We start from the raw sequence: 19,904 nt of genomic DNA on the forward strand, positions 1-19,904 counted from the left end.
GCAAAACAGTTTGATATTATTACCCTGGTTCTGTTTTCTTTTTTATTATTATTTTTACACTGACTTCGTTGTCTTCATTCCGAGTTTAATTTGGTTCCCCGTGAATAGGTGAACTGTAAAAACTAACCCTGTGCATAATACTACGTAGCACAGTACAAAAACTGCTTAAGCATAGCAGCCAAATCAACTACATCCTCAGATGCTTTGATAAAGCAATTGTATGTGCTACAAAGCATATAACCAATTCACAAAAGTGAAGTATATGAATGACAACATAAGGCAATGAGAGAGGTAATGATTTTGGGGTCCCCCCTAACCTTAGGCGGAGGACCAATCAGATGCCTTGAACACAAAGAGCATAAACAAAAAGCACATCTTGTTGAACTTCGGTGGTGGTTCCATCCTCTTTGGACCACCCCAAGCACAGTTATTGGCAAAAAAATACAATCCCAACCAAAGACCCTGCAAAGCATAATGGGACGAGATTAGCAGTGGCAAGTGAATATTATAGTATCCAATATCAAAATAATTCTACAAAGAGCTGCAGTTCCACTAGTCATTACTAGATGTCCCTCACGAGTCAAATGCAAAGCATTGATATTATTCTTACATCAAGCTGCAGTTCCACTAGTTGTTACTAGTTGTCCCTCACGAGTCAAATGCAAAACCATTGAAACCCTTTCATCAAGAATTTGTATTTGACTTGTGAGGGACATCTAGTAACCACCAGTTGAACTGCAGCTCTTTGTAGAATTATTTTGATATTGGATACTATATAATAGTCACTACCCACTGCTAATCTCATCCCATAATGCTTCGCAGGGCCTTTGGTTGGGATTGTTTCTTTGCCAATAACTGTGCTTGGGGTGGTCCTAAGAGGATGGGACCACCACTGAATCGTTCAATAGGATGTGCATTTTGTTTTCAAGGCATCTGCTTGGTACTCCCCTAGGTGAGGGAGGATCCCAAAATCATTACCTCTCTCACTGCTTGCCAATTTTTCTGTTTCACTTTTTTGAAAGTACTATATGCTCTTTACATTTAAAGATAGAGATACTTATTTTTATCATAACTGGCACTGTGCAGGATGCCATCTGCAATTATTTCACAGTGCAGACAAGTACATTGCCATCAGCTGCGCAACTATGCCCAGGGTTAGTAAAAACCTCTGTTGCAAATTATGGACTGCAAGTATAAACTGCCAACATCTGACCTTACTTTAATAATACTCTGCACCATTTTCAGACTGCATTTAAGGTCTGAAGCACTTCTTGCATATTTTAGGACTAGGTTAGTTTAACATTAATTGCTTTTTTTAGAGAGAAAATTCTTCATTGTGGCATTGCGTGTAGATTGAAATTTGTGCAGGGAGATATTTAACTATGTCAAGGTTTTGGTAGTCTATACTTAGAAGTTGATGTTTTTGTAATCATGTTTTCACATGTCACTTTTTAATTTGGTTGTATTACTTTCAAGTCCCTTGGGTAAGACAATCTCATAGCAAATCCTTGCACTGGTCAGATATTCCAAAACATTGACTGGCCTGGTATTCCAGCAGGGCTTTCAGCAGTGATGTTTCCTCATCTTTGGAATTCTCTAACTATACAGTTCATGGTGCACCTGACATATTATTCTTCCGTCAGTTACTAAGATTCCCTGTTTTTTTCAAATGCCTTTTCTAGGACTTGTCCTAGACCATTTATCAGGTGTGTTGTGTTTCCCTGTGAATCTATTCTAGATTCACATGCTGTGCATCATTCCACCAGCTAGTCTTGAGTGAGGGTTACGAAATATATAAATAAGTAGAGATGCAATATGTTGGCTATTTCTATAACGCACATCAAAAAAGGCAATGGACCATTGTCATCTAATTATAGCTGTTACCAGGGTCTTGTCATAGGACCTTGCAGACTTTGTGATAGATACCCTCAGGGAATCCTCGTCCAGGCCCAAGGATTTCTCTGTGAATCAAGGGCCTGAAGGTATCTGGGCTCCCTAAAATACTGGAGGCAAGGGTAGAACAGAAGGAAGACATCATGGGAGGTAGGGATTTGAAGAACGGAATGGACAAGAGCTGAAGGAATAGTAGAAGAGAGAGAGAAAGTGAAGCCTGATGGAAAGGAGAGGGACGAGAGCTGGAGCAAGCAGGGAGGCGATGGGGATCAGAACGGACAGGACAGTAATCACAGCTTGTAGGAAGCTGGCTCTTTATATGGTAGACCAAAAAGAGGTACACGGTGTAAAGAGTCCAGGCAAACCCCAAAGGAATCACAGAGGCACAAATGACACGCCAAAAGCTCTCTATTGTAGTAGTGTAGGCGAGTAGTTGAGCATATCAGAGGCTAGGGCTAAGCATTTATTACATACACAGGAAGTAGGTTAGACCACCCTCAATAAAGCAATCCAACATCGATTTATAAAAATAAAATGTACTTTTATATGAATTTAGATAGCAAGGTCATCGGAATCGGGTAAGTACTTTTCAAGTTATGAGGTTTTACAGTTTTCAAGAATGGACACAATGCATTTCCTGCTTCGACAATGTGATCCTATGGAAAAAACTTATATTGGTTTCGGACACTTGTCAGTGACTTACGGGACTGTTCTTCTGGACTTAAGGTGAGTATGGGGCAAGGTCCAAAGCCACACCAACAGGTCCATTCTGAGGTCTCTGGGGCGTCTGGGTGCAGAGGCGTGTCACAGAGTTGGGTGTCCCAATCGCTTCAGTGGGAGAACGGTGCAGTCAGAAAGAGGATGCAAGCAAGGACTAGGGGACCAGTTAGGAAACCCACAGGGAAGCTTGAATCTTGAGAACCTCTGTCAAGCAGAGACACCTTTGGTATACTTCTCCTCGGGCAGTGGTGCTCGGTGCAGTGGTGTCTTTTGAGATCGGATCCCAGTGCAGGAGTTTCTCATGGTTGAAGGGGGCCTGCGAAAAGAGGCTGCAGGCAGTGTCTGGAAGTCCAGTCTGAGCAAACCTAAGTGTGGGGACCCTGTTGGCACCATTAACTCCCTTGGACTCTGGCTTGGGAGCACTGGGTGCATAGGTGCTTTGAGGTGTCGAGTGGCAGCTGTCACAGACACACTTCTTGTTCTTTGTTTTCTGCATGCGGGGCAAACAGGACAGCTAGGCAACTCTCCATGTGAGTCTCAATGTCCCTGAAGTCTCTCAACGTGCAGGTAGATCTTCCCTGGCGTTGATGTCCAGTCTGGCCACAACAAGCCTTGGCTGTCGCAAGGGGTCCAGTACCCCAGGGATTGATACTGTGCGGGTCTGGTCTGTCCTGGTGTCCCCACACTTCGAGAAAGAACTGATCTGACCTGTAGGAGCACCGCAACCGTTTCCTGGGCGGTGGCTGCATCAGTAGACTCCATAGTTGGCAGGTCGGTGTACCAGGTCTTGCTTCTTTGGTGCCTGCGACTGCAGGGGAGTAGCTCCTCTACTCCAAGGGAGTTCCTTTGGAAATTTGCAAAGCACTGGCAGCCTTCCAGGTTTCTTGAAGTCTGCACAGCCGCAGGACGAATCAGTTGCTCCACAAAGGTCAGATGCAGTAGACAGGCCGATGGGGTTGGCGCCAAGTCAGTTGTGCATCTTGGGTCAGCAGTCTTCTTCTTCCACTCCTTTTGTGTCCAACGAAATCTGAAGATCTGGTATCAAGGGGTCCCCTGTATACTCAATTTAGGGGCATTAAGGGGAGTGAGGGATAGTAGCCAAAGGGCTGCTTACCCCTGGGGTCACTATGCTCCTTATATGACCTCTTGCTGTAGAAAGTAGGCATAACCCTGTCCCAGAGTTCCTAAGTGTGCCAACACAAAGATTCTCACTTCTGAAAAGTCGTACCCACATCAGGTTAGGCCACATTAGAGATGGCATTAGCCTGGGGTGGGCACGCCTGCCTGACTAGCTATTTTTTCTTCCTGTCCATGTGCCAAAGGGCTCTGGACAAAGGGGGTTGGCTCCCTCTCCTGTGAGGGGAGCTAGATACACATTTCAAAGGCTGCAACTTCGTTGAAGCTGGCTGGCCTAGGAAGGCTAATCAGTAGGTCATCCTGTCTCTGGAGCTGTGACACCCTCTTCCAGGACAGGCTTTGTTCTTGACCTCATGAGAGCAACAGACTCTCACCCTAGGAGGTCAGAAACTTTTCTCAGGTGACAACCTGGAAGAAACTAGTCAGCCAACACACCAGAGGTTGGTAGGTTTTCAGGGGGCACCTCTAAGGTGCCCTCTGAGTGCATGTATTAATAAATCAGGCAATGAATCAGTATGGGCTTAGTAATAGGAGATGTTTGATACAAAACACCATATGTTTCAGTGCAGCTATTACCTGCTGGGGAATGTGTTTTGACCAGTGTTCAGTACTTACCTTAAGATGGTTACCCTGCTCACTCGCAGTATCTAGCAATAGAACTAGATATCACAGGGGCATATCTGCTCAGGCATATATGTCTTCACATAAAATATAATGCACCATGCCTTCGGGCTCTAAGTCCTGCTATAGGGGTGACTTACATATATTAGATGCAGTCACTTTGGCATGACACACAGGGGTGTGTCATATCATGTTTTACTCATGGTTTGCACCATGTCACGCAGTCAGTATTGGCATCTGTTTGGAATTTTTATGTGGGTCCTTTAGGGTGGCACTAGCTATGCCGAAGCTGTTAGGGGTCCTCTTTAATACTCCTGCCCTGGGTACCTGGAGTACCATTTACTATGGACTTAAAAGGGTGCTAAAGTCCTTAATCAATTGTAGCATAATTAGACGTTACCTTGTTTTAGGAAGCAGCACTGGCACTGAGGTCTGGTTAACAGGCCTCAGTGCACAGACAGAGTCGAAAATCAGCATCTAGTAGCTGAAAAAGGGGGCAAAAAGTGGGAGGTAACTGCAACAGAAGCACTACACAGCTGTTAACAAATCATTGTGGATGAGAGCAGCCAGAGAATGGCTGGGGTAATTCACGTGTGTAAGTAGAGGAGGACAGGTACAGATCTTTAGAGAAGGAAAAGAACACTCACAAGGAGGGCTGGAGCAGGTCATGAGAGAAAGGAGAAGAACAAGAAAGTTGTTAGGAAGGGAGCAAGGGAATTGCAGGGATAATGTTGGCAAGTAAAACAGTGATCTCATGTTTCACAGGTCCAAGCGTGAGGACTGCATCCAGTCCAGGGTATTTTTGGGGGAGCATTCTGGGATTTGTAGTTCTGATTTTATAATGGAATCACCAGAAAAACAAATCCCAGAATGCAAAGGAAAAAAGTGGTCCTCAGGAACTACTCCTGCATGAAACTGAAAAGTGGAGAGCTCTAGTAAAGTCTCTAGTGACAGGAACAACGCTGGGCTATTTAATTGCAGAGTATCTGTAAATACATGTATACAGTGAGCTGCACCACCAGGAGCAGAAAGACCTTCCTTCTAATTCTGGCATCAGTCCTGGGCACACCCTCTGTGGCATCCTCTTAGTCCACAACACATCACATTTTGAGGCTGAGCAGAGTTTAAAGAACATGTGCCATACTACAGGACACTGGAATAATGTGCCTATGGGGCAGCATTGATGATTATGAATTTGCCACACTTGCCAACATAGTCCATCGTGTGCTCCATAATTTGCAGAGTTAAACAAAAATCTAGCTCAAACAAATCAAAAGATACAAAAACGCTACCTTAGCCCTTTACAAAGGATACATTGTCACCTTTCAGTTGCTGATTACTGTAAAATTACTAAATAATGATGTAATACTGTCACAAAATGTCCCACGTTTCGCCACATAATTTGACTTTTCCTGGTTAATTTGGTCAACCCTACCGCATAAGCAGGGCAGAGCCAGTCTAGTCTCTAGTCCTAGGGGAAGAAGGAAAAGTCGTGAAGGGAGAGGGTGACTGACTGAAGGGCGAGAGTGTGGGGTGAGAGGAACAGTGTATAATTTAGTAAAAGGAGAGAGGAAGTCAAAGCAAATAGAAACGTCATATGGGCATAGTAGAAGAGCAAAGCACAAGGGAAAAGGGAAGAGCGAGGTAATTTAGGTAGAAAAAGAAGAGCAAGGGCAGAGAGGGAAAAGGTTTGGGGTCGTTGCGCGGGGTAGCGCTCCGAGCATGCCCGAGGTGATTGTCTGGAAAGGGCAACGGCAAGCAAGGTGAGAAGAGCGCGAGCCAAAGGACGGGAAGGTGGAGGCACGGCGCGGCGCGAGCGAAAGGACAGGAAGTGGAGGCGCGAGCAAGCAAGGTGAGAGGAGCGCGAGCCAACGGACAGGAAGTGGAGGCGCGGCGCGAGAGGACGGATAGAGAGGAGACCTTGGGATGAGGGTTAGAGCTTAACGGTGATGGGAGTGAGCCCAGAGGGGCGCGCGGGCAGAGAGGACACACTGCGCTGCTTTTGTTACAAGTGCAGTGAATAATGGATGAGGGGGCTTGGGAACCCAGCTGCCTAACTGACCCCTGTCCTCCCCAGAGAGGGGCAGCCTGGCTCGCTGTCTGATCCGACTGCAATAAAAGATGCTGTCTGCTGCGCCAAACAACGAACTATGGGGCATATTATCAAGGACAGGCGATACATTATCGCCGCTTTTATCGGCAGGAATCTGCCGATAAAGCGGCGATAATGGCCTTGATAATATGCTCTATGATTTCCAATCGAAGCCCATGTTAGATGTGTTCACATCTAACATGGGCTTCGATTGGAATTCATAGAGCATATTATCAAGGCCATTATCGCCGCTTTATCAGCAGTTTCCTGCCGATAAAAGCGGCGATAATGTATCGCCTGTCCTTGATAATATGCCCCTATGTTGCTTTATTATCTTTTTATCTACTTGTATGCCATGTTTGCTTTATATTATCTCCTCATGTAAAGCGCTCTGATACCTCTGGGTCTAGCCAGCGCTATGTAAAACTTTGAAAATAAAATTAATAAGGCCAAGGAATCGGGTCTTTGCTAAGGCAGGCAGTCATGGTTTGTTACATGGCAAACATTAAACCAGGGTCTGTGGTGTGGCAAGAGTTAAACCAAGACATTTGATAGGATGAGCGGTATTGTAGTGCACAGTAGGATTGGTATAGCGCTTATGCCCACTGTGTGGGATACTGAACCACTTATCCACATGGATAGCAAGCTAACCTGCGTAGGGAGTGCGGTTGAGAGGGTGTTGTTTTTATTTTCAGCCTATAAGGGAAGTGTTTTTGTGTTGTGTGAGAGGACCACAGGCGTACGATTATCACGTTATGGGACGCAGCACCTGGTGGTGTAATAGGTGTGAGTATGTGAGAAATAGACGCACAAATTATAATTCTAATTAGGACTAACCAGCTTAGCAACAGGGCTCAGGATGCTATGTGTACGAATAAGGCAACATAGGCCGAGCAGAGATGTTGAGTCAGTAAAAGGCTGTGAAAATGGCAGGAGTATTATTCAGTGATATAAGCAGTAGCCATGCACCATTTTGTTTTTATGTATTTATTTTTTAACACCTTGACTGCTACAGCAATTCCCCTCCTGTGCTGGAAGTTGTTATATTCCATGGATCATGACAAGCTCAGCTCGTCATAAGCACAGGAGCAGTGTACTGCATGACAAGCTGAGCTCGTCATGAGCATGGAAGGGGTTAAAGACATGGACACTGCCCACTTCTGAATAAACAAACCCCATAAATGAGAATGGTAGTGGAAGAGCAATCAAGAATGGCAACCAGAGCAGAAGCTACTCAAACTTCAAATGGCCCAGATTCCACCTATTCCTGCAAGTCAACAGGCGTCCAAAATGTTGACTAGAGGCTCATGACTGAAACCCCTCTCTAGCTCACAAAGGCTCTGAAAGGTGGACAAGCACCGGTCAGGTGAGCAGTAGTCGGGTCGTGGTTCAGAATACAGCTGGACTGGCACCCTGCACATGCAATGTAGAGAGATGAGGTGCTTCGTAGGATGCTGCCCTGACAGATCTCAAGAGTGAACCAGTCTACCTCATGTTACTCTGCCGTCCTAACCCCTTCAAGCAATCCCAGTACTTTGCCTGGAATCCAGAGCCCCTTGTTCTTTCTAGGTTACATTAGGAGGCAGTCTCCTCACCTTCTAGAATTTTGTTCCAAGACATCTTCCACTTTCATTATTAGTAGTGAACGGCATTCCAGGTTAAAAAGGAGTCAAGGTGGTGAAAGGAGACTTATACTGCTTCCATTATTTTGGCTAGGGCAGCAGTATAGCACTGATTAGCTAGTGTTCAGTCCTAGCCCAGCTCTTCTCTCTGTAGATAAGGCAAGCAAGAAGCAGGGAAACTGAGAAGGTAGGCTATAAACGAGAGCCTCAGATCTCGTAGGCACATTACTAAGGGCTCTGATCTCTCATTTAATAGCCCAGCCTCTGACATGGCAAGCAGTAAACCTGAGATTCTAATATAGCAGTCTGCCTGGGGTCTCGTACGGTGAACAGTAAACCAAGATGTCACACAAGGCAAGCAGAACACTATAACCTCTGTTGTGGCAAGCAATGGACAAGAGGCTCAGGAGCTTTCAGATATATGGCTAGTATATACGGGCAGGCCTTTTCATTCCACTTTCCATTCTTCTGTCCTTGGTCATGTGGCAATCCCTGGATATTTCACTTTAGCTTTCTCCTTTACTGCAGTCTAGCTCACAAGTTGCTAACAAAGCAAGTGCAGAAATCTCTCCCTGATCTTTTTAGATGTACATCATCCGCCAGTACATGCCTCTGGGTAAGCATGTAGGCCCTAATCGCAAGTTCAGAGCTAAATTCTGATCCCTATGCAAACGGTTGCTTACACCGGGGTCAGAATAACGATTGTGTGACAATTATCACACCCTCGCATTTCCCTCCTCCCCAATAGATTTCCGCAGGTCAAACTTGCCAAAATGTTTCAGGAGAAAGGGCCTGTCCATATGCCTTTTTCCAAGTCAAAAAGTCAGAATAAAAGGTATTTACCGCATGTAGTAAATACCTCACCCCAGGGTAAGGGTATTTATCACTTGTGTTAAATACCTCACCCTATTCCACTTAATAAAATATGGCAAACAAAATTAAATAGTAGTGTCTGGCTCTAACTGTCCTTGATTTATCACCTGAAACAGGTAGCGTACAGCTGGAGACCACAAGAAACCATGGGCAGAATGTTATTTTACGCACTCAGTTTCCAACAGCAGTTGAGCTCAGTAAACGTGTCCGGGCTCTAGAGCAGTGTGTTGTGTCGGATGGGGTTATCAACCCCGGTGTGGATGGCCTGAATGCTTTTGGTCACAGTGGGGCTAACCAGGAGTGTTTCTATGACACTGGACCACCACTTGGGACTGCTGCTTGTTTTGAGGCTTGCAAAGATGGCTGGACACTTGTGTAAGGCTAGGCCGCCTGCACCTGTCCACCTTAGTCATACAAAGTCTGTGCATATCATGCTCATCCCATTCAGGGTTCATTAGCTGAGCTCTCGTTTCATTTCTGGGAGTCCCGGATAACTCGAGTCTTTGCGGAAATGAACAGGGAATGCTTCATCTCGGGTAGGAGGTGTTCCTTTCTGTTTTTGGGCTGCTACAGCAGTCTCCAGCATGAACATAGGGGCAGTTCCTTACAGTTGGGAAAGATGTGAGCACCATCCAACTTTGTGGGAGAGCAACGCAAACAAGCCAGTTGGGCAGACTCAGCAAGGCAAACGGCAGCTCAGACAGGGCCCTTGATTTTATCTGGCTCAAGACTTCACAGCCTCTTCCACTCATCTCAAATGTAACAGAGGAACCTGCAACAAGGCTGAGAGAAGATCTCAGGGTGCTGGGTTTGTCGGAGCCCAGAGCATGCCTTCCTGATGGATCATTCTGCTAGACATAATACGACTGAGTACAGCTGGGAGGTACGGCCTGGGACATAGGATCCATTTTTCATCAGAGCCTTCGTGTTTGCTCAGCTCATGTGCCTAGTATTGGTTTACAACTAAGCTTCTGATGCTATTACTCTAAATAGTTGTAATTGTAGGACACCATGGATCAGTATTTGCATTATAAAATACACAAACTGTGCATCTCCGAGTTGAAAAATACATGGGAGGTGTAAGCATGCCTCAACTCAGTAGTTTCTGCCTCATCGTAGTAGTGCAGATTCTACAAGCAAACTTTGTCTTGGTGCTTCAATGATAGATTTTAAGGTCGAACAACTTAGTGGCGGACATTTTGTCAACCTCAAAGGATGAATTGATGTGTCGGTCCTGATCTAGCCAAGACCATACAACACTGTCCACCAGGATTTATTGTTGACTAAAGAGCCCTGGAGAGTTTTAAAATGTTAGGTATTTTGTAGAACGGTGGTACGGGCTTTTGGTGGTACGGGCTTTTAGCTGTTACCCCTCATGTAGTTAATTATACACTTACCGTTGTGGTCTGTGCTCAACCTGCAGGCCACAGTTTAGAACCCTTTCATAGCTAACATAGCATTGCACCTGTCTGAGTTGTGAACAGCGTTGAAGAACTGCTGTAGCAAGTACTCTTTGCCGAACAAGCTCAAATCATATCTAGGCAGATCAGGGAAACGAGGTTTAAGGAAAAGGAACATTTTGCCCTGGAATTAACACTAGTGCTGGTTCTATGCAAAAGTCAGAACTCACTTATCATATTTTCCTTTAGATCGAATGCCCATCTTTTGGTAATGTGGTGGCTTCGGCACCCTGTAAGCAGCAGGTGTTACCATTATCAGAGTGAATTACAGGTAGAAAGACATCTGGACGCAGGCCAGTGAACTGGCATCAGATCCCACCTTCATACAGAAGGGTCAGCATTGTTACTATAATAGTGGTGTCTTCGCTATTCCCCCTTCTTCGTGCTCTCACCTTCTACGTGGACAAGCTGCCCATGTCCTCTGTGCTGTCCTTGAGTTGCACCAATACTGCGTCATCTTGAGCTATCAATACATTTTCAAACAATTATGGAGATAACTTCTTGGGGCGGACAATCCTTTTCAAGATCATCCTATGCTAGGATTACCAGATGATCATGTCAACAGGTCCACACTTTCATTAGGCACATTTTTGAGCCCTGGGAGTTGAAGCCTTGGTTTACTTTACTGAAGAAGCAGGACTGAAGCACAAGATCACAGTGTTTCATGAATGGGCGTTCCGCCTCTTGAAACACGGTGTCCACACTGGAATGATGTCATCCCATAACACTGCGCTCCATTGCAATGCAAACAATGCTGTTCAACAGCAATCGCACCTCGTGATAGACAGTGGACTACAAACGAACCTCTGGCACATCACAATCACTATCAAACAGTCTGATCTTCTTGCCAACAACAAGGACAATGACCCAAGACCATGTGACACAACATGGCTTCCCTTTGCAGAGCAAGGAGGGCAGGTCCATGTCTGATCTTCGGGATAGTCACATAAGATTTATTTTCCCTATGGATTTAAATAGAACTCACTTGAAGGGGTTAATGATTATGCTGAAAATCTGGCATGGATCGGACCGTACATGTACACCCATGTCCGTTAGACTGCAGGAGCCTTGGGCCATACATGTACACTCATGTCCGTTAGACTTCAGGAGCCTTTACGTGTTGAGGCACTAGTTAGGTTGTATTCAGTAATTCGTAGAATTCAATACAGATCTTAGAGTGGCAGAGATGTGTTATTATTATTAATTCTTGATTGCTTTTCACGATAGAACCAGGGAAAGTGGGCAATATGCCATTGGCCACCGAGTGTTGTGGGGAATCAATGAAACTTTTTTACCTCAAGACTATATACAAGCAAATCTTAGTGATATGAGAAGTAAGTAAGATGGAACAAAACGTTCAGCCTCATATGCACTACACAAGATGTACTCTCGATGGTCATCTACACGCAGTGAGATCTCTATCAGTTTACCTGATGTCACCCCATAATCCAGACCTGAGAAGAAGTTATGGGTGTTCTTCAGTGGCAGTTTGCAGACTCGCGGCTTCTTCTGCTGCCTTACCTCTGGAGGCAACCCATCGAGAAAGCACTGTGGGCATCAACATATTAACATGGTATTTCTATCTAACTGTTCACTAACAAGCCATTGCATTAGAACTCCACTGAAAAAAGGATTCTTGGACGAAGTATTAATTTGTCAGAGATTTTGTTTGCAGCAGCGAAATTAGCCTTTTAATTTTTTTCTAGCTCTTTCTCGTGTGGCAGGATGTTTCCCCATCAGGCCACGTGATATGGTCCCATGGTGCCTTTCCGTGTTTCAGGTGGTATTGACAAACCACCCAGTCTTCAGCCTTGCAGTTCATTTCTACGTTAGAACCCCTCGATTGCAATAAAGAGCCATTTTGTACTTTGCCCTTGTACATTTTCATGTATACGTGTAGCTTGCTGAGTTTTATATGCTATTTATGAACCATTTTTGAGAGTGTGGAGGGGCCATGAGTCAAAAGAGGTGAAGCCTCGATTTTGTCGTGATGCCCCTCCCCTCCCTAAACAATGTTGAAATCAATCGCAACGGATCTACGTGCTGATTTTGAATGTGCAGTAGTTATGGACCAATGTACTGAAAGATAACCGAAGAGCAATGGTTACATTACATCTGGTCAGTGAATTGGATTCCCGTTACCAAGCCCCTGTGCCGATGGCCCAAGTTGTTGTCTTGAAAGTGAATCCAGAATTAAATCTGCAAGACAGTCAGCGTTATTTTCTCCAGTCAGTTAAGCTGTACTATGTTCATAATATGGAATTCGTCCCCTGCACTCTATATGTACAGATATGGTATGGGTGCAGATGCGCAGAGCATGATATTCTATTCATTACCATTATTGAGTGCGGGATGGGCGGTGATTTACGAGAGACAGTCTCAAGTGGGTCATAATGCCCCTCCCCCCTCAACAGTGATCATAAATAGAATATTAATCCCACTCGTCGAATCTGTGTGTATGGTTCACGCACTGCTGTTTGATCATGTACAGTAGTTGTAAAAATAATGTGTATAACCATATTCGGAGGACAAAGGATTAACATTGTACAGTGTGATACAATCACAGTGACCAAGCTTTGTGTGCATGGCCCAAGTTTGTTCCTTCTGGCAACTGATTGTATAATGAAATCTGCGACTTATGAGCATAGTTTCTCAATTCTGTTACTCTGTACTGGGCCAATTACAAGGAATTCTACATTTGTACTGTAGTAATAAATGATGGATTATTGCTATTGATGCAAGCAATATTTTATTTTTCTTGGCATGGCATCAACATATTAATGCCATTCCAGCGTAAATAAATGTGGCCAATAACGCATGTTGTTTGGGGAAAAATAAAAGTATATATAAATATTTACACATTTCTAGAGTTTGCTACGACGCCGGTCTCCATCGTTCCAGTTTTACACATGGTCTGGAATTTCTGTCTCCGGCTCCTCCTGTGGGTTACCGATGAGTCTATTTGAACATTTGCCTAAATTGCTACAGTTTCCTTTTCATCTAAATGTACAATATGATAATCTGAATTACATTTCAGTAATGGAATTCCTCACATTTCCAACAGGTTGAGAGAATCTGCAGGTGTGCTTTGCTGGCGGCTGTTGCCCTTGCTTTCTTGCTTTCTGTCTGGTCCATGTGTTGCCACCTCTCGCGTGGTGCTTGCCGTGTTCTGTCTGCTTGCTCGGTGGGCCCTGCCACCAGGGCCTTTGGCTCTGAATCTCCTGACTGAGTTTCTCATTTTAGCTCTGTCTCTGTGGCTCGCAGACACATGGGAGGTGCCCTTTGAGGAGATTCTGGACCTGCAGTGGGTAGGGAGCGGAGCCCAGGGCGCCGTCTTCCTCGGGAGGTTCCACGGAGAAGAGGTGGCGGTGAAGAAAGTGCGGGACATCAAAGAGACGGAAATCAAGCACCTCCGGAAGCTGAAGCACCCCAACATCATCACCTTTAAGTGAGGATTCGTTCCTGAGGAAACATCATTGCAGGTTACCCATGGCCTCCGTTAAGTGGTGACTAGGCTGTCTTGCTGTCCAGCTCATATACCTTGTATCTCACTCCCTAATCCATCAATCCCAAACCCAGCTGTTTGTCCATCATCCTAATCCCAGGAAGCCTCAAATCTGAGTGTTTGCATACACCCAATCCAATCCCGGCCAGATGTAGCGAATGGGAAAAATCCTCTCTACCACATTGGAATACAGTGAGACTATTGGGATAAAGCATGAGGGGTGCATTTAGTAACAGTATGGACTAAGCGTTTTATGAGCTAGGCCCACAGTCCACATGGTTTAGTGGCATATGGCCTTCCCCTGAATTCCGTACAAACATTTAACAGACCCTTAGGATTTTTAGCAATCACTTCCACACCCTAGTTGTTCGTAAGAAACAATGCTCATGCCACCAGACATTAAATCCTAACACCATGTTTACCTTTTGGAGTTCCTGTTGCTTGGTCAGGCATCACCGCCTTCTTAAATTGTCCACTGAGAGCAGCAGGTAAAGACAAGCTGTGTACTCTTGTGACCAGGGACTTACCAGCTCTCTTGCAAGATGTTCTGGTGTCTACTGCGTCACTGCCCCACAGGGGGAGTCAAATGGCACAAGAATAGACAAGGGAGAAACACACAGGTTGTCCTCGAAGTTTACAGGTGAAACGTTCACTGTCTCTCACACTGCCACGAATGAGCATCTAGAAACATGCTCGCGTAATCCGTGTGACCTGCAGACTCAGGCACTCATTTTACCCGCTAAAAGCCCAACAATATTGGTGTTAACAAAGCTATCTGAATTCTTTGCTTTGAAGTTAAGGAGATCTTAAGCTATGCACACTTACATATTGTAATTCATTTGTTGCATATTAAGGTACGCCTTTGTTCTGTTGGTTTACTCCTTTTCACACTTGGGTTGTGTGGTTGAAAGATCCAATCCCACAGCCCAACCACCACCCTTTAATCTGGAAAGAGCACTTTCTGGTTTCGTTTCCAAACAGATCTTCCACTGACGCTGCAGGTGCCTTGGGAGTGAATTGGTTGGGGCTTGCTCTAGGTGTTAAAGTTTATAGTTTAATGTTCGTGACCCTGATCCCCAATCCCGATCTTCTGCATCCATGTATCCTGGTTTCACCTGTTTCCTTTCGTCTCTTCCAGGGGTGTGTGCACCCAAGCCCCGTGCTTCTGCATCATCATGGAGTTCTGTGCCCAGGGCCAGTTGTATGAAGTGCTCCGAGCTGGAAGAAAGGTCACGCCCTCCATGCTGGTGGACTGGTCCATGGGCATCGCCGGAGGCATGAACTACCTGCATCTGCACAAGATTATCCACCGCGACCTCAAGTCACCAAAGTAAGTGTTGCCCCTCAGTACCCCAGATATGCTGATAGAAGAGCCAAACTCATGTCCCCCCGAGTCCTGACTGCACATGATCTGCCTCTCAAGTTGGGGTCTGTCAGACAGATTACACTGTCCTGCCCCTGGTAAGAGCTAGAATCAATCTTCAGACTAGTTATGGGACTGTTTCCACTTCCATTTGAATGGGAATGGTCAGTTGGCTTCTTCATCATCCTAAGTGGTTCATTAAAAAAAATTACAATCATTGAATGGGGCCAGTAACTGGACCTTTTCATCGTTATGTGGATCGTCCGAGAAAGACGAGGGGTTCCCAAGTCTTGGCAACCTGACTCTTTAACCTTTCTAAATGGATCCGTCTGCAAAAAACAAGAGATTTGAACGGGCATAGGAATGTGACCCCCAAAATGGTCATTTGAAAAGACTCAGTGACATGCAGGCAAGAAATCACATGCCCAAGTAATTGTTGTTTCAGCTAGGTTCAACGTTGGAACAGTATATGTTGGAACACTCAATACATCTGTCATACGTGATCCCTCACAATAGAATTTAAGGGCTTTGCTGTGGTGTTTGATCATCTAGAACCGACGACGTTACATCTACTCTGTGGTGCGACAAGGGACTTAAGTGCAGTGAGCAGGTCCCCTGTCCTTTGCGATCGCACTTGTTTTACCTTTCTGTTCAAACGGAAAATGGGGATTGGTCCTCTGTGCCCTCAGGCAGTGTCCAGCTCAGGTCTTTCCTTTGTTCCCTATCCACAGCATGTTGATCACCTACGATGACATGGTGAAAATCTCTGACTTTGGCACATCGAAGGAACTGAGCGATAAGAGCACCAAGATGTCCTTTGCTGGTACAGTGGCCTGGATGGCTCCTGAAGTTATCCGCAACGAGCCTGTATCTGAGAAGGTTGATATCTGGTAAGAGAAGATTTTTCTGTCTTGGCTGACAATAACAGTTCAGTCTTTGTTCTTTTTACCCAAAACCCTTTAGCTTTCTATTTTACCACACCTCTTTCTATATTTTACTACCCCAGATCAAGGTTTTTCTGCCAAATAAGACACCTGTCCTTGACCCTGTCTCACTCTCTCCACATACTGCACTCATCGTGATGCCACTTCTCCCTGGCTTTTTACCACGCCATCTTTCTCCTCATCTTGCTTTTTAATGCACCTGCTCCTACTGCCTTCTCTCTCTTATTGTTTAAAATAAACTCTGTCTGTACCCTATGTCACTATTGCCTTGTACTGCATGCATCCCTTCCCACGTCTCAGCCTCACCCAGGGCCGACCATGAGCAGGGGCATTTAAAAAAATGTATTTATTTATTTTTTAGTTGACAGGTCTGCGTTCTGCAGGGTATGGTTGCTCCACAAACAGTAGTTCCGCCTTATGCTGGGAGGAGAAGGAAATGTAGAATGTGGGATCCCCATCGTTTTCACACCTGCAGTGGGCCTTGCAGTGCCTCATGCTGGGAGGGCTGTACTTTCAGGGTATTAGACGACCCCCATGCACAAACACAGATCTCAGACTTACTCACGTTCCTCCAGCACTTTCTCCTGTGAAGAGGGTATGAGATTCCTTTGCTCTCGTCACTGCACCAGTCCAAGCACTGCCTGGCAGGGGGGTTGAGCCAGCAGGGTATGGGAGCCCAGCACACCTAGCTCCCTTAAGTCAAGTCAAGTCAGAAATTTATATAGCGCACTACTCACCCAGAGGGTCTCAAGGCGCTTGAGGGAGGGGGGGTTCGCTACTTATCAAATAGCCAAGTTTTGAGTTGTTTTCTGAAGGAGAGGTGGTTCTGTGTGAGGCGGAGGTGGGTGGGGAGCGAATTCCAGGTCTTGGCCGCTAAGTAGGAGAATGATCTTCCTCCCATGGTGGCTTTTCGGATGCGTGGAATCGCGGCGAGGGCTTGATTGGACGATCGTAGTTGGCGGGTGGGGGTGTAAAAGGTCAGGCACGTGTTGAGGTATCTGGGTCCTAGGTCGTAGAGGGCCTTGTGTGCGTGGGTGAGGAGACGGAACGTTATTCTCTTGTTGACGGGGAGCCAATGAAGGTCTCTCAGGTGACCGGATATGTGATTGTGGCGGGGTATGTCTAGGATGATTCGGGCGGATGCGTTTTGAATGCGTTGCTGAGGCGTTGGACAAGGGTGCTATGACAGACCGTGTCAAACGCTGCGGAGAGGTCTGGGAGGATGAGGGCAACTGTTTCCCCGTTGTCGAGTAGTGTTCGGATGTCGTCTGTTGCTGCGATGAGGGCGGTCTTGGTGCTGTGTTTGGCTCGGAAGCCGGACTGTGAGGGGTCGAGGGAGCCGTTAGATTCGAGGAAGGCGGCGAGCTGACTGTTGACGGTCTTCTCTATGACTTTGGCAGGGAATGGGAGGAGCGAGATGGGGCGGTAGTTCTTAAGTTCAGTGGGGTCTGCTGTAGGTTTTTTCAGGAGGGCACTGAGTTTGGCATGTTTTCAGCTTTCCGGGAAGGTAGCAGTGTTTAGGGAGCAGTTGATGATATCTCGGAGTTGGGGTGCGATGATGGAGTTGGCCTTGTTGAAGATGTGGTGGGGGCATGGGTCGGTTGGCGATCCGGAGTGGATGGAGTTCATCAAGCGGATGGTGTCTTCGGTGCTGATCGGGTTCCAGGCGCTGAGGGTGGTGGTGGGGGGCTTCAGTTCGGAGGTAAGGGGAGTGGGCTGGTCGCCGAAGCTGTTATGTATGTCAGTGATTTTGCTGTGGAAGAACGATGCTAGAGAGTCGCAGAGGTCTTGAGAGGGAGTGATGTCGTTGGTGCCGGCGCTGGGATTGGTAAGCTCTTTGACGATGTTGAAGAGTTCCTTGCTGTTGTGGGCGTTGTTGTCGAGTCGATCCTTGAATGCTGATTTCTTGGTGGATCGGATCAGCTGGTGGTGTTTGCGGGTGGCGTCCTGGAGAGCGGTCATGTTGTCTGTGGTTGGGTTTCTTCGCCAGGCTTTCTCGAGGGAGCGACAGTTCTTTTTGGAGTTCTTGAGGTCGTCGTTGAACCAGGGGGCTTTTTTGCTTCCTGGCTTGTTGTGATGGTTTTTCAAGGGTGCTAATTCGTCAGCGCAGTGGGGGATCCATTGTGCGAGATTGATGGCTGCTTGATTTGGGTCCGATGGTCTGGCGGGAGGATTTTCGTTTAGCGATTTGGTGAGCTGGTCGGTGGTGATTTTGTTCCAGTTTCTGCGGGAGACTTGTTGTGGGTGGTGGTGGGTCGTGGACTTTCTGAATTTGAAGTGGACGCAGCTGTGGTCCGTCCAGTGGAGTTCTGTGGCGTGATTGAAGGAGACATGCTTGCTGGAGGAGAAGATTGCGTCGAGCGTGTGTCCAGCGTAGTGGGTGGGGGTGTTTACCAGTTGTTTGAGTCCGAGATTGGCGAGGTTGTCCAGAAGGGTGGTGGTGTTGCTATCGTTGTCTATTTCCAGGTGGAAGTTGAGGTCTCCTAGGAGAATGTAGTCCTCGGAGGGGAGGGCGTGTGGGCTGATAAAGTCAGCGATGTCTTCGCTGAATTGTGTGCGGGGTCCTGGGGGTCTGTAGATGAGGGTGCCTCTAAGTGTGGTCTTGGGGTCGGTGTGTATCTGGAAGTGAAGGTGTTCGGCTGCTATGAGGGTGTCGTCAGAGCTGGTCGAGATGCGGATGGTGTTCTTGTGGACGATGGCGATGCCTCCTCCTGTTTGGTTGATGCGGTCCCTACGGATGATCTTGTAACCGTCCGGGATGGCTATGGCGATGTCGGGCGCTGATGAGGCGTTCATCCAGGTTTCAGTAAGAAAGGCGACGTCCGGTGTTATGGTGTCGATTAGGTTCCATAGTTCAATGGCGTGTCTGTGGACAGACCGGGTGTTGAGCAGGATGCACTTCAGGTGGTTGTTGTTTGAGCTCAGTTTGGCGTTTGTGGTTGTAGTGTTGGTCCTGATGCAGCAGAACTTGCAGGATTGGCAGGTGAAGGGTCCATGGGTACATCCTGGGGCGGCTTGATGGCACTCGGGGAGTCGGCCGGTGTTGGGTGCAGAGAGGGTTGCGGCATCGTACGTTAGGTGGGTGGAGAAGTTTTTGCGGGGGCCAAGGGGTCTGGCGCTGGGCGCGGTCCGGGCGCGGACGGGCGTAGACGGGCTTACCTTTGGCGCGCCTTTGGCGCGCATGGGACGCGCCCGCTGCGTTTGAACGCTGCGCGCTAGAGCTTCTGTCATAAGTGGGGAGTGGAGGGGGGCGGAGCGAGGGAGGAGCAGCTGGGAGGCGGGAGCGGGGTGGCGCATGGGGAAGGGATCGCTTGGGGATGCAGTAGGGAGCGGGGGCGGGGCCGCGGGGGAGCAGCGGCAGGGAGGAGAGATGGGCTGGGACACCAAATGGCAACAACAACAACAAAAGGCAATGCAGGGCGAGATCGGGGCACAGGCTGGCACAAATGCTTAAATAAGGCAGCAAAAACAATATCAGCAAGAGAAAGACATGTAAAGCTAGATCGGGGCACAGGCTGTCACAGAAGCTTAATTAAGGCAGTACATACGATACCAACAAGGTGCAAAGCGAGGTCGGGGCACAGGCTGGCACAGAAGCTTAATTTAGGCAGTACATACGATACCAACAAGGCGCAGAGCGAGGTCGGGGCACAGGCTGGCACAGAAGCTTAATT

General features: G+C 46.9%; 1 protein-coding gene across 3 annotated transcripts in view; it reads left to right on the plus strand.

The window, feature by feature from the left end:
• Positions 1 to 19,904, plus strand: part of MAP3K12 (mitogen-activated protein kinase kinase kinase 12) — a 305,311-nt gene that overhangs the window by 158,418 nt on the left and 126,989 nt on the right. For 2 of the 3 annotated variants that reach the window (XM_086965302.1, XM_086965294.1), the window contains exons 3-5: positions 13,662 to 13,866; positions 15,062 to 15,253; positions 16,018 to 16,176. In XM_086965302.1, coding sequence (XP_086821428.1) covers positions 13,662 to 13,866; positions 15,062 to 15,253; positions 16,018 to 16,176 — 556 coding nt within the window. The remainder of the gene's footprint in view (positions 1 to 13,661; positions 13,867 to 15,061; positions 15,254 to 16,017; positions 16,177 to 19,904) is intronic. The other variant, XM_086965309.1, reaches the window with a different exon arrangement.

Source organism: Lissotriton vulgaris, chromosome 1_1, assembly GCF_964263255.1.
Source record: "Lissotriton vulgaris chromosome 1_1, aLisVul1.2, whole genome shotgun sequence".
NCBI lineage: Eukaryota > Metazoa > Chordata > Amphibia > Caudata > Salamandridae > Lissotriton > Lissotriton vulgaris.